At 33.5% G+C, this 14,755-nt stretch overlaps 1 protein-coding gene across 1 annotated transcript; it reads right to left on the bottom strand.

The window, feature by feature from the left end:
- Positions 1-3,245: 3,245 nt before the first annotated feature.
- On the bottom strand, positions 3,246-6,666 carry LOC133314302 (F-box/LRR-repeat protein At3g26922-like). The gene is made up of 4 exons (XM_061515764.1): positions 6,529-6,666; positions 5,415-6,452; positions 5,042-5,271; positions 3,246-3,514 (listed from the first exon to the last, which is right to left on the bottom strand). The coding sequence occupies exons 2-3, from the start codon at positions 6,414-6,416 to the stop codon at positions 5,044-5,046; spliced, it is 1,230 nt and encodes a 409-aa protein (XP_061371748.1). The 5' UTR covers positions 6,417-6,452; positions 6,529-6,666; the 3' UTR covers positions 3,246-3,514; positions 5,042-5,043.
- Between the last annotated feature and the right edge of the window lie 8,089 nt (positions 6,667-14,755).

Genomic DNA, 14,755 nt, shown 5'->3' on the forward strand with positions numbered 1-14,755 from the left:
CCCTTCTAATTATTGGACCCCGTTATAAAAAATTAAACTGCATGTGTTATTTGTTCCTCTCTTCTCGAGCAATTAAGTGATTAACCAACTTATAAACCTACAGAAGACGTAATTATAACAAGTTCACACGTTAACCTGCATTCACATTTGAAAAGCATAAGAAATAGAAATTTTTAAGAGCCCGGATCTGCTTTTGAAAAAAGAAATTTTATGGCTTTTTTAGTAACACTTTGTATATATGTTAAAATTATTTTTTGTTTGAATAAACTACATTGTGTAAAAAAATTAGAGTAAATATCATTTTTGGTCATCAACGAATTTCACAATACCCGCTTTAGTCCCTAGCAAATAAAAAGGCTCATCGTGGTCCTTAAGAAATTCAAAATAGACCCATTTTAGTTCTTTTAGGGACTAATATGGGTCTTTTTTAAATTTGTGAGGGACCACGATTTCAACTAAATAGGTCAACTTTGAATTTCTTAGGGACCACAATGGGCCTTTTTATTTTGTAAGGACTAAAGTAGGCATCGTAAAATTTGCTGGGGACCAAAAATGATATTTACTCAAAAAATTATTTGGATCTTAAAATTAATAAATAATTTTCATATATAAAATTATTGAAAAGGATAATAAGTTATTTAATTATGCAAGATATGATCGCTCTAGCATGTTTTAAATTGTTAACGGAAAACAAAGGCCTAACTTTTTTGCTTGACTTAAACTTTGAGGATAATTGAACAATGCAATGTCCCAGAGTCTCTCATATTATTGGTATGTTAAGCTAGAATCTTAAGCACAAACTATTTCCATTTTTTTTTATATAAACAAACATAAGAGGAAGATAAATAGCATTGATTACTAGTCAATTTTTTATTGCCCTTGAATAATATCTCAAATAGCGTTAAGGAGACTTGAGAAAAAAGATGTTGTCTTTCCTCATGACTCTTCAAACCACCAGCTTCATATTATTTGTTTCGCTTTTTGATATACATGAGTAACAATTATCAAGTTAAAGTTCCCACTAAGTGGGATCCTTTGTGATATAAATATGATTGACACAATTTCAAAACTCTTTTACAAGATGGTGAATGAAATTATATATACTTCCCCATTTTCTCCATTAACAAGTACAAAGGTATTCTTTAATTGTTTAACTTATTGTGTTTTCACACAATTACATCTAGCTAATTGCCAAATGATATATACTTCGCCCTATGCTAACTGCCCCAGATGTAACTCACCGGTGGAAAGTAGCCTGCACTTGATCAGGGATTGCGTCTGGGCATACAGAGTGTGGAGGATTATATTAGGAGCTAATATATCATATTCCTTCTTCAATCTTCCCTTGGATAGGTGGCTAGAGGTTAACCTGGGTAAGGGTTTTGGCAACTTGGAGGAGCACAAGCGGATCAGATTTGGAGTTACTTGTTGGTGCATCTGGCTCGATAGGAATGACTTCATTTTCAATCGGAAAGCCCCTAATACCCATTGTACCTTAATCCGGATCGAATCCTTGTGGATAGTACTAACATTGCTGATAACATGCATGCTGCTGCTAATATTATTCCCAGAAGAAGAACAGGAGCTTTCATTCACTGGCAATATCCCAAGTTTTGGTGGATGAAAATTAACACGGATGGCTCGAGCTCCCTGGACGGAAGCAGCACCTCGTGTGGAGGAGTGATCCGAGATGACGGAGGTAACTGGATTGTGGGATTCAGGTGTTTTACTGGGCATGGAAATGCGCTAATAGCATAATTGAAAGGTATATTCCATGGCCTCACTCTGACTTGGGATAAAGGCTTTAGAAAAGTTTGCATTGAGAGTGACTCTACTACAGCCTTACAGCTCTCGAAGGAAGGGTGCACTGATAGCAACCCCTTGTGCGCTTTGATAAAGAGGATTAAATCCTTGATTAGAAAAGACTAGAGAGTAAAAATTTCTAATACGTATAGAGAGGGCAATGCAGTAGCTGACGTTCAGACTTGGGAGTTGGAGATTTTGGACAGGCCTTCCATGGAGTGCAACCATCTTCTTTTGAGGGACCAAATGGGAGTAGCCTCCCCCAGAATGGTCTGAGTTAGGTTTCTGTTTTGTTGGCCTTGTGTTGTAATCTTTCCTTGTTATCCAATAAAAAAAACTCCACTAGTTTAAAAGGGAGCTATTCATATTTATTAAAAAAAAAAACCTTAAATAAGTTTTTTTATGGATAGTTCAAGGTATTATTTTCTGCATGTTGAAAGATGCACATTGATAGTGTACATTGAAAAATAATAAAGGCTCCAAATGCTTCGCAGTCATTTGGCTGTGTCCAATTTGATTAAATTTCTTATTCCCAATTTTTGATTAATTACACTCAAATCTATAGTAATTGTAAAATGTAGCATGATGCAGTCATACAAATTTCTCACGATTTCAAGACTTAGATGCCTTCTCATTTCCTTCACATGGTAGCAGAAGAACTTATGCTTCGTAAAGTGCTTTATGAATATGAAAATGATATTGTATTGACATTTCATATTCAAACCTGCTGACTATCCAACAGTATTGTTCTTTACTTGTGTGTTCTAGTCGTGCGTAAGATAGAAATAAGAGAGAGGATCAACTTGGGGAATTGGCCAGTGACACATTACAGGTGTGACAGACGGCAATTTCGGTTGAAGAGTGAAATAAGAAAAAAAGAAAAAAAAAGAAAAAAAAGAGAGGATGGGAAGTAAGGCAAGAATGTATTAACTGTAAGGGTGGAAAGGAGGAAACAAGCCCCTTGAACAGTCTAACATATCTCTGCTTTTTCTTTTTCTATTTGAATTATTTTTTTGTACAAATCCTCATCCCAATACCGATATCACACTGATAACAGTTATTTTCGTAGCAGAGAGTCATGTTCAGCGAGTTTGTGTATTCTGTTTCCAGTTGCCATCATATTTCCAACTGTAATCTCTTGGAATAAGTTGTTAAATGGACACCCAATTATTGATTTATATATCTGATACACGTCCTCACGCATGAGGTTTAAAGCATGGACACCGCACACGTAATTTATTTTCCAAAATTCTGATAAAAGCATTAAGTCATAAGGAATTTGTAGGAAAAGGCATTCCCCTTAATGAAAATCAAAAACAAAGAAAACAAATGTGTGCCTTTAGGCTGAAATTCATATTTAAATTATACGGGTCTTGTTTATGTGTGCCTTTAGGACTCTGGAAAGGAATTAAAATAGAAACTATAAAATGAAAAGTAGAAGCATTTAGTATCTTTAAAATCCAAAAAGAATTTAATAAAACATACAAAGTACTGCCCAGTTCACCACCAGATTTTTCAACTAGCTTCTAGTCTAATAACTAATTCAAACAAATTAAGCCAAGATCTTATATCTCAAAAAAACATAGCAAACCAATCAGTTCGGACAATCACACTGACCCCCATTTCACCGCCCAAATACTGCCCCAGTCAAATATTCACCACTTATGTCCTCAAAATGACATGTAAACTTCACCACCATTAACGTCGATGGCTGCAGTAAGGTGCAATTCAAGAAAATCAGAGAAGAGTTAAAATAAATTACTTACACAAAAAAATCATTAGACGAAAATAAAGGAACCTAAATCAATAGACGTCCATTAAAGTCATGCAACATTTTAAAAAATGAAAATTTTATTTCTTTATTAAATTTAAATTTGATATTTATTAACCAAGTAAACACCTCCCAATGAAAACTCCTTAACCAAAAACAATATCATTAAGTATGTCCAATGAAACTCGGGAGAGTGAATAAATAAATGCAGTTTAAGGCATGGAATGCAAGCATACTTATTAATCTCGGATAGCAGTGCGTAGTAGCTGACCCTCCATATTGCTATAGCGGCTGACCCTTCACTTTAACTTGTATCTAAGTTGTAAATCTTTTTAACCGCAGTAGCGGCTGCTACATCCGCTACACTTCACCTGAACGTAGCGGCGCGGTCTGTGGCGGCCGGCCACTGCACCGTAACGCAACTCCGCTATAGCACGCTAAAGCGGGGCTATTTACAAGTATGAATGCAAGCATTATGAATTTATGACTAATGGGAACAAACCAACCCACTCAGAAATTATTTACCAAGGATGCATATCACGTTAACTAAATTTTAAGTGCCCACTAGCATTAATTTTCTATTCAGTAACATGTATTATAAGAAAATATGCCGTGCATATCTTAAGTATAACTCCCCAAGTATCCCAAATCAGCAGTGAGATGCACCCAAGCTGGAAGGTTACATATGAAACAAACCCCCACTGAATCTACACTACAATTAAGGATGCACCCAAATTAAAAAGTCAATATTTGATGGTGTTAGAGACCAACCCACTTCTATTTTTTAATAGGAGATACCATGTCCTATGTTTCTTCAGGCTCTAAGAATTATTTCTTCCTCTTGAACATCAGTGACCTCTTAGACTTTGTTTCCCCCAACCATAAATTTCTTCTGAAGGGCCTAGCAATCATTGCAACCAATCACTTTACCCATAGTTTTAGGAAAGATCACATTTCAAGAAAAGGTGGTGGAAAAAAGACACATACGAAACACTACAAAGGTTTGTTTCTTAATATATCCAGAATTTTTATTGGTAGTCACCTAAACATGAAAATCGAATGGTTTGTCATGACTCTAAGTACAGAAACATTTGGAGTTTCCCAACACCACAAATAGATTATCTGTTTAGCACAGCTTACAGGAGCTACTCAAGTCCTACAACTGAATAAACTTAGCTTCACAATGATAGCTAAGACATCTAATGAATAATGTAATAAAAAACAGCACTAGAACATCAAACATATATCACCAAAAATATGTTACCCTACAGCAATAGATACTCACAGCTTAAGATAAAAATTTGTACTGTCAAAAGCCAATAATTTGTTTTAAATTAGATACAAGGAAAAAAAGAAAATATCTTAGATATTAAAAGAGTTAAGAGGTATTTTCTGACAGCCATCTTTTCAGAGATGCTTTCATAAATTTTCTTCAAGCTAACAAGTTAAAAGAGAGAGAGATATCACCTTTACCAATCTATGATAGTAATCCCCGCAGATGGGGAGTTTTGAATCAGGTAATCCACTACTCCATCAGGTACAGGTGAAGACGCTTTCAATTGTGCTTTCCTTGATTTGGAAGCTTTTCGTGGCTTTTGATAGGGAAGCTTCTTCAGTTTCACTATCAATGACTTCAAGTTACTCAAGCAAGGGGCGGCAGTGTTAGCATTCAACCAATCTGTGACTAAGGAGAAAATCTACCGATCGAGAGGTAAATTAGACATATTAACATAAGAATCATTTAAATGACAAGTTTGCGGTGTAAAAAATATAGGGTAAGAAATTTCATCAGGAGAGAATAGTGACAATAAACAATGTAGTTAAAATTAAATAAAGATACCTGAAGAGCACTTGAAGAGAGTGTTAATGTTGTTACGTTTGCAAATATATGCAGCCAACAATTCATGGTATAAGCTGTTTCCAAGTAAGGTGTTCTCCATTTTCCAACATTAATATTTCCTTTTCTCATAATTGATTCCAATTCCAAGTAACTTGATACAAACCAATCATTGACATCAATATTTAATTCTTTAACTAAAGAAAGAACGCTGCTAGAGAAAGAATGAAGGCTTCCAGAGATTTGCTGAGCAGGAATACCCGAGAAAACAAAAGAACAAAGATTGGGAGTTGATAGCACAAGGCTGTAAGCTTGTCTTTTAATAGAACATACGGTCAAATTGACAAGAGTAGCATTTGAAATGCAGAGAGTTTGTGTATCCCTTACATCACAATTGTCAATGACCAAAGTCTTCAACTTAGGACATGACGAAAAGGGCTCCAGCAATTCACTGTCACCGAAGACAAAGTTATAAAGACGCAAACTTGTTAAAGCTGGCAAGTTCAGAGATTTTGGAAATGAGTTAAATCTGCTGAAGACCTCAAGATCAAGTGATGTTAATGTCTGACAGAAAAATAAGCCAGGTGGCTGCCAATCGAGATCACAATCAAAAGAGAGTTTTAATTGCTTGACATTATGCGATAAAGCATATCTCAAAACCCTTTTCACATGTTGGGGAGGAACACGACCATTAAAATAGATGTCAAAATGATGGACTGGAACAGAGCCATCACGGAAAGATAGAACCCTAGCCACAAATTTGTTTAAACGTGCCACCGCTCCAAAATGTGAGTAATGTAAAACGAGCGTCGGAAGACGCTTCCAGAGGTCCTTCCATCTTCTCGACAACACGCAAGTTCGAACAGCGTCTTTTGTTGGTACAAATGACATCAAGTGAATGAGAACGCAATCAGTCAAATCACTGAGCCTGTCTTCATTGTTCTCACTCTGTTTTCCTCTCTTCACGTTGGGTTCTTCAATCTCATTCTCTACCACTCCTCCCATCTTACTCGCACAAACCAGAATTCGAGATTAACAAATCTACACGGAAAGTGAAAAACCTAAGAATTGAAACTCAGTATTTTCTCAAATCAAAATGAAAGTAGAAATAAAATACCTTGCGTAGCTCCAAAAGCAGTGAATGCCCTCCCAAACCTAATTATTTTTTTTTTTTTTTTGTAATAAAACCTAATTTTTTTCCTTATTCAAAGAAATTGAAAACCTTTTCTACCTTTCAAATCCAGTGAATGACTTCCGAAACCTAATTTTTTTTTTAAACCGAAAGAAATCGAAACCCTTATCTACTTTTCTTGCCCGTCATTTTACCTGGGACAGAAGGCTTAAAAATCAATCTGGTTTATTTTAACAAAATATTTAAAAATTAATAACTATTTGGCTACTAGTGTGCATTGTTATCAAAAATTAACATAAAAATGTTTTAGTTTTTACGTTTTTATTAAAATGGTCCGTGTTAAAACGCAAGTAAAAATTATTATTGGTAAAAAAATGCCGCATAAAAATGGTAAAAACTTATGTTTTTATTGTTTTGACCGTTTTTATTTAAAGCAATTTTTTTAAAAAAAAAAAATTTACAAAAAAAGAAATTAAAAAAAAAAACTCAATTTTCGTTTTCCCCAAATCATATGCACAGTATCTTGATATCTTTTTGTTTGGATATATGTCTTTTATAATTATGTCTTATAAAGCTGCATCTATTATAAGTTATGCTATGAGAATCGTTTTGTGTTTTTAGATCATTATGTGCATTGAAAGAAGTGAAATTATATTATAATGAACGATGATCCAAAATCTGCAGAGTATATGAAGCACTTAGAGCAGATTGGTTATCTATTACTTGTTAGTTATCACTGTTTATAGTTTTGATATTTGGTTATCAATTTTTTTTCCTTTTTAAATAGATTAGTGGCTCAACACACATGTTCATTATGTGATTTTTTGTTACATGCATATATATAATTTTGTATCTTGATCTTAAGTAGTAGAAAGTAGAAACTTTACGTTTCGTGTCATATTTACGTTTTACGTTTCTACCTCCCTTTTCGCTTCTACGTAGAAACTCGAGTTTGACAAAATTACTCGTGTGTAAAATTAGGTCCCAATAGCGCCATTAATAAATAAAAAATGAAAAATTATTTACTCTCGTCCAATCACAATTAAATTGATTTGTAAGTTGTAACCCAAGCTCACACATTAACCAACAAATTAATTAGCAATTTTACCAACAATCATTCAGCCATAATCAAGGATATAGTTTTTCTTAATTAACAGATAGTGGTGGTATGTCAAATTAATGGGAAATAGAAGTATAGGACCTGTTTGGAGCACTTGATAAAGAGGATAATGTATCATATTCTACTTTTATCTCTTGTTTGGTGGGTCAATAGGATATAATTAACTTATCCTATTGTCCCATTTTACCCTATCCAATACATGATTTTTTACCCTTTTCGCTTCTACGTAGAAACTCGAGTTTGACAAAATTGCTCGTGTGTAAAATTAGGTCCCAATAGCGCCATTAATAAATAAAAAATGAAAAATTATTTACTCTCGTCCAATTGCAATTAAATTGATTTGTAAGTTGTAACCCAAGCTCACACATTAACCAACAAATTAATTAGCAATTTTACCAACAATCATTCAGCCATAATCAAGGATATAGTTTTTCTTAATTAACAGATAGTGGTGGTATGTCAAATTAATGGGAAATAGAAGTATAGGACCTGTTTGGAGCACTTGATAAAGAGGATAATGTATCATATTCTACTTTTATCTCTTGTTTGGTGGGTCAATAAGATATAATTAACTTATACTATTGTCTCATTTTACCCTATCCAATACATGATTTTTTATCCAATGGTGAGAGCTAGGGATACTCAATATTCCCTACGCTACCTCCCTTCCAAATCCACTCCTCCCTCTTGACCATCTCCCTCCTCCTTGTCCTTGTCGAACTCCCTCTCTCTCTTCTTCTCTTACGAGTGAGGCTCCAGTTTGGTGTGGTTAGAGCATTCAGCTTCAAATGTCTCTTCATTCATCTATATAGCAGGTTCATGAACTCGTACTCTTAATTTTTTCTCTCTCCATCATCCAAGGATTTTCCATCTTTTTCATTTGTTAAAATTTCCTTCGAATTCGTGAGCTGAGAATTATTCCTTGTCTTTCCGCAAAAAGATCCCTGAGTTTCCTCACCTTGTTTCTCCACAAGAATCCCAATTACATGATTTATTGTTACTAATCAGAACAAGTTTCTCCACAAGAACCCTAAACCCCAATTTCTGAATTTGGTTATCTCGAAGAGAACAAATTTCATAATATTATCATATTGCTAATCAGGTGCTCATCAAACATAGGACATGATATAAGCTTATCAGCCCCGTATCATATCCTACCCTTATCCAACTCTCTTATTCTATCTGTTCTTATCATATCCTGTCCACCAAATAATATTACAGGAAAATTGTTAAGTTATGTTATATAGATAAAGATTTTGAGACCCGCACTTGTTTATTTATTTATTTTATTTTTTTGAAAACAAGTATGGTCCCACAATCTTTATAACATAATCTAATAACTTTGATTCTACATTTTATTGTATTTTCCCCAAATTAATATGGGAAAAGGTAAAAAAGCTCCCCTACAATCCGTCATCGAATCATTTATATATATATATATATATATATATATATATATATATATATATATATATATATATATATATATTTAAATCATTTGCACCCTTATGGTTTTTTTCCATTTAAATCCTTACTTAACATTGTTAGAGATTGGATATAAATTTGTCTATTATACACTTTATATTATCTTGATCTATGTTGTACCGACACCGACACGGGACACGGGATACGACACGACACGACAATTCGACACATTAATTCTATAAAATATTAAATTTTGATACGTTAGGACACATTTTGATATTATATAATATTTTTAATTTATTTAGTGTATATTATATTTAGTATTCAATAATTTAACAAAAAAATAAAGCTAAACTTATAATATCCATCCATTTTGCAAAGAAACATAATATATCCCAAATGTTTGTATTAAACTCAATAAAATCGTAATTGTAATCTTAATCTAACGAGAACTCAAAATGCAACGCAATGTAATCTTTAAACCTTTTTTGAGTCTTTGCAACGAGTATTGAAGTGTCGGTGAGTGTCGGACACAACACGTCAAAATTTTTGAAGCGTCGGTGCTTCGTAGATCTTGATCATCAGGTTTTGCAAGGGTTTCTAACAATACAACCAAATTTTCTTTCATTATCTAGTTTCTTAAAGATTTTGTGAAGTTCCACATAAGTAGTAATAAGAACATAAAAAACAGTTGCAATGAGATTTTTTTTATACCAACCTTAATTATCTCTGCGAGGTGAGTCGGCTCCTCGAGTATCCCCACAAGTCTCAATTCTTTGAGTCGACTATAAGAATAATCTCGAGTCAGGACTTAGTCACATTTAAAGTTATTCATCCCTCCCTAAAGATGTATTTGGTGGGAATCGAATCCAAATTTTCTCCTCACTTACTCTGCCTATATCGGCAACTGAGCTACACTCGTTCATTTGTAATGAGATTTTAACTCAAAATATTTATATTAAAATAAAATTTAAAAAAAGATCCAAATGCCAAACACCAGAAGCCAAAACTACAAATTTCTTGAGGAATTTATCCCATATATTATTTTGTAATCAGACAATGGTCAAGCAAAAAAGCTCTTTAGTTTTTTGTCTTAAAAATAATTTATTTTTAAAGTTGAGGTTACTTTTTTTTAAAGGTTAAAAGACAGTAAGAGCACTTTGTATTGAGATAGGTTTTGTGCTCACTTTCAGTTATGTGATATCAACTCATTGTACCTTTAGATGCGATCATTACGTGTGACTCTCTTACTCTTATTTATATGGTTTAATAATTCAGCACAAAGGAAACTTGTTTTATATTGTATTTATTTATTTATTTTGGATAAATAATATGTACTCTTCAGGGAGGTAATCCTGTTTGGGGTGGGTTCAGGATTAAGATTTTAAATTCCTTTCAAAAATGATACTAAAAAAAATCGAACGCATACTATCACCCCCACCTGTTCAGCTCTCATGAGCCAAATGAGCTACCATCATTTAGTTTACTCTTCTTGCTTTTGACATTTGGCTCTTTTTGTAAATTTAATTTTTAATAAAAATAACTTTGATTAAAATCTTATTGAAACTGTTTTTTATGTTCCTAACATCAGTCATTTGATACTTCAATTTTTTTTTATAATCTGGATAACGAAAGAAAATTTGATTGTATTGTTAAAAACCCTTATAAAGCTTGAGAAACAAGATGATATAAAAGATAGAATTAACAAAATTATCAAATTTCTAATAGTGTTAAGAATTTCGATAGAAAAAATCATATTGGGAAAAAAGATAAATAAAAAAAAAACATGGTAAATGATTCAAAAAGAAACCACGAGACGGATTTTGAACTTTTTCCCAATTAATAATTGAAATAACGATTATGATTTTTTTCACTCTTTTATCTTATCATTTTTTTACTATTTTATGTTATCATATTTGTCTCTCTGATCATGAAAAATAATACCGAAGAAGATACACTTGCAATAGCATTTAATTAAAAACAACTCCTTATCACCCTTCTCAAATGTTGATGATAAGATATGTTGCTTGTAATTGATTTCGTCCTAATTAGCTGGCTGCAAATGCTTGCTAGTGTAAGATAATTGATGGTCCCTTCGAGTATTGTTGAAGAAGTTTTAAGTGAATTATTATCATTCTTGTTCTGGATGGCCCAACAAGAGTCAGGCCCAATAGTCAAGGCCCAACACCTACCAAGCACCTACGTCAGCCCTACCAGCTGGGGCGACGCGTACCCTCCAATGTGGTAACTTCCCAAGGCTAAACACCAAAGTATCTCACATAGGGACCTCAACTCCCGAAAGAGGTCGCTCAAATGCCTTAAGAGGAAACTGTCTCCCTGGGACCAATGCTGACATCGCCAGACGCAGAAGGCACAACGCTGCTACGATGGCAGCGCCTGTCACGCCCAACACTGCCATCGGCATATGGTTCCAAGGAAAGTTGACCTTCTCCCCACCAACCTTCACCCGGTAAGCACAATCTTCCCTTATAAATAGCTCCCCAGGGGCACCCCCAAGAGCATCTTATGTATCGTTATACTGTCCATTTCCTTAGAGTCATTTTATCTCCCTAGCTTATCCATTGATTACTTTGCTTGTACTTGGCACTATACCCCTTAGCTTGGTCTGTACCTGTGCTAAGGGTATCATCCATACATTGACTCATCCCTAAAGGAAACATAGTGGGCTTATAGATTCCAAACGGTACAATTTTTATTTAAGAATTAATATGCTCATTTCATAAATGAGTTAAATCTGTTGTAAAACAAAAGATTAAGAGATGTTCAAGTCTGACAAAATAAAAGTTGTCAAATTAAGATCGCAATTAACAGAGAATTTTAATTGTCGGACATTATGCGACGCAACATATCTCAAAATCAGTTTTAGAAGTTAGGGAGAAACAGGACCATCATATTTAAAGTCAAGATGGCGGACCGAAATAGAATTATAGAGTCATCACATAAAAACATAACCTTAGATATAAATTCGTAGAGAAGTGTCATTCTTGAAAATGAAAGTTTAAGATTGGTACGAGGTTTCAATATCCTCTCCACACTAGAGATTCTTTATCTCCATTCCACCACTCACTTTCAACTTCTCAAAGGTTATTGGCTAGCAAAATCATATAATCAATTGGAAAGTTAATTCAACATGCACACCAATACCATTAATGTTTCATTTCAAGACGATGCCTAATTTCATTGTATAATAAAGAACAATCCATGTACTATGTTTCATCAAATCTAACTATTCTTTCTTTTGCTTTTGCCCATCAGCCTTCATTAGCATCAATATTAATATTTGTTCCAGCAACCCATAGATTGCTTTTGAAGTGAATAAATTAATATAAACAACAGTATTTCCTAGTCTAGCTAGAGATCATAATTCATGCTGAAATTACATATCGGTCAAAAAGTTGAGGCATGTTTCAGACAGTCACAGTTAATATGCTTTCTTAAATTAACAAGTATTTTGATAAGCTAATATTGCAAACAAATTGATAACTTATCCATAGATTGTAACAACTAACAGCATAGGGGGAGGAAAAGTGAAACACAGAAAGCAAGAAAAAAAAATTTGAATCTTTATTTAAAAAGTAAAACCTAAATGTGCATAGCACCTTTACAATTTATGACTGTAAGTTTGTAACCTCACCAAAAGGGGAGTTTCGAACCCTGTAGTCCACTACTCACAGATGAAGACAGTTTGAATTCTGCTTTCCTTAACTTCGCAGCTTTTCTTGGCTTGGGGAATAGAGGTTTTACGTCACCTATCAATGACTTAAGTTAAGGGCCCAAGCAAGGGGGTTCAATATTCAATAAAACCAGGATCAAGAAGAGAACCTACGCAAAGAGGCATCAATTACAGACATTAACTTGAGAATTTTTTTAATCAAAATTGAGCTGTGGTAAACAATTTGGAACAAAAATGCATAAGTGAAAATGAGAATTATGCGCTTAAAACTTTTTAAACAAAGATACCTAAACAGTACATGAAGAGAGCGTCAATGATCTTACATTAGTAAGCATGCTAATTAGGAGGGAAACTGACCAAGCAACATGCCTTAACATGTAAATTTTAATTGTTGAACATGAAGAATGTGGTCAATAAGTATTAAACTCCTAACAACTTAACGTAAGAGGCTTTGATACAATATACAAAGTACTGCTATATAAAATAACAAAATGAATACTGAAATACAAATGGAAGGCAAGCTACTATTAGCTCTTATTTCAACATTTTCCATTGGCAATTGCTTATTGGCTCGCCAAATCATATAATCAAGTGGAAAGGTAATTCAACATGCACGCCATTAATTGTTTCATTTCAAGATGATGCCTAACTTCATTGTAAAAAGAACAATCCATGTACTGTGTTTCTTCAAATCTAACTATTATTTCTTTTGCTTCTGCCCATTAGTAAGCATCGACACTTCAAAAACTCCGACGTGTTGTGTACGACACTTCCCGACACTCTTTGACACTCCAACACTCCCCGACACTTCAATGCGAGTTGTAAAAACTCAAAAAAAGATTAAAAAGGTTGCGTTGCGTTTTTAGTTCTAACTATTAGATTCGTTGGATTACTATTACCATTTTATTGAATTTAATATAAATATTTGTGATATCTTATGTTTCTTTGCAAAATTAATGGGTATTATAAGATTAGCTTTATTTTTATGTTAAATTATTGAATATTAAATATAAAATACGCTACATAAATTAAAAATGTTATTCAATATCAAAACGTGTCCTAACGTGTCAAAATCTAATAATTTTTAGAATTAACGTGTCGTATCGTATCGTGTCCTGTGTCGGTATCAGTGCTACATAGGTCTTCATTAACATCAATATTAAGATTTGTTCCAGGAACCTATAGATTCCTTTTGAAGCGAATAAACTAATAAAAGGAACGGTATTTCCTAGTCTTGCTAGAAAGCATAAGTTAAGCTGAAATTACATGTTAGTAAGAGTCTCACAGAAGCTGAGGTATAATTCAGACCAGTGTTAAGAAACCCGGACCGATCCGGTAAACCGGTCATATAACCGGTCCAGTTGAAGCAATGAACCGGTCATGGATCAGAACCGGTGCGACCCAATCCGACCCGACCAGTTTTCATTAAAACCGGTGACTTGGTCGGTTAACCGGTGACCTGGCTCGGTCCAAAAAAAAAAATCAAATTTTTTTTCAAAAAACAAAAATCATAATGGATATATTTGAATATTTTTTTGTTTATTGACTCACATAAGTTATCTAGCTACAACACTAATATTATCTCAATTATACACTATGCAAAAATATTTAATTTGATTTATAATAGAGATGTCATTTTCTGAACCTAAAGCCCCATATCACGATCATTATATTTTTGTTTGATCTTTTATTGGATAACAAAATGTGAATTATTATTTTTTTATTAAAATATTTGAAATTTTTATCATTTTTTTTAAATATTTGAGTATGTTTATAATTGTTTAATATAAATTATAAAATTACATATAATTATCGGATCATGCAGTTAAACCAACCCAGTACCTAAATCGGGTCAACGACCAGGTTGATTTTAATAACATCGATTCAGACAGCCACCGTTAATAGTATGCTTTCTTAAATTCACAAGTATTTTAATAAGCTAATATTGCAAACAAAATGATAATTCACCATTG

The sequence above is a fragment of the Gastrolobium bilobum genome, unplaced genomic scaffold, assembly GCF_033153095.1.
Source record: "Gastrolobium bilobum isolate Gb01-03AN ecotype WA unplaced genomic scaffold, APGP_CSIRO_Gbil_v1 utg12160, whole genome shotgun sequence".
NCBI classification, from domain to species: Eukaryota; Viridiplantae; Streptophyta; class Magnoliopsida; order Fabales; family Fabaceae; genus Gastrolobium; species Gastrolobium bilobum.

Excerpts from the sequence above, each read along its gene's own strand:
- LOC133314302 (XM_061515764.1), bottom strand. The coding sequence starts at position 6,416 with ATGGGAGGAGTGGTAGAGAATGAGATTGAAGAACCCAACGTGAAGAGA. Across the intron at positions 5,272-5,414 it reads TCTCTTCAAGTGCTCTTCAG|ATTTTCTCCTTAGTCACAGA; the intron begins GTATCTTTATTT and ends CTCGATCGGTAG.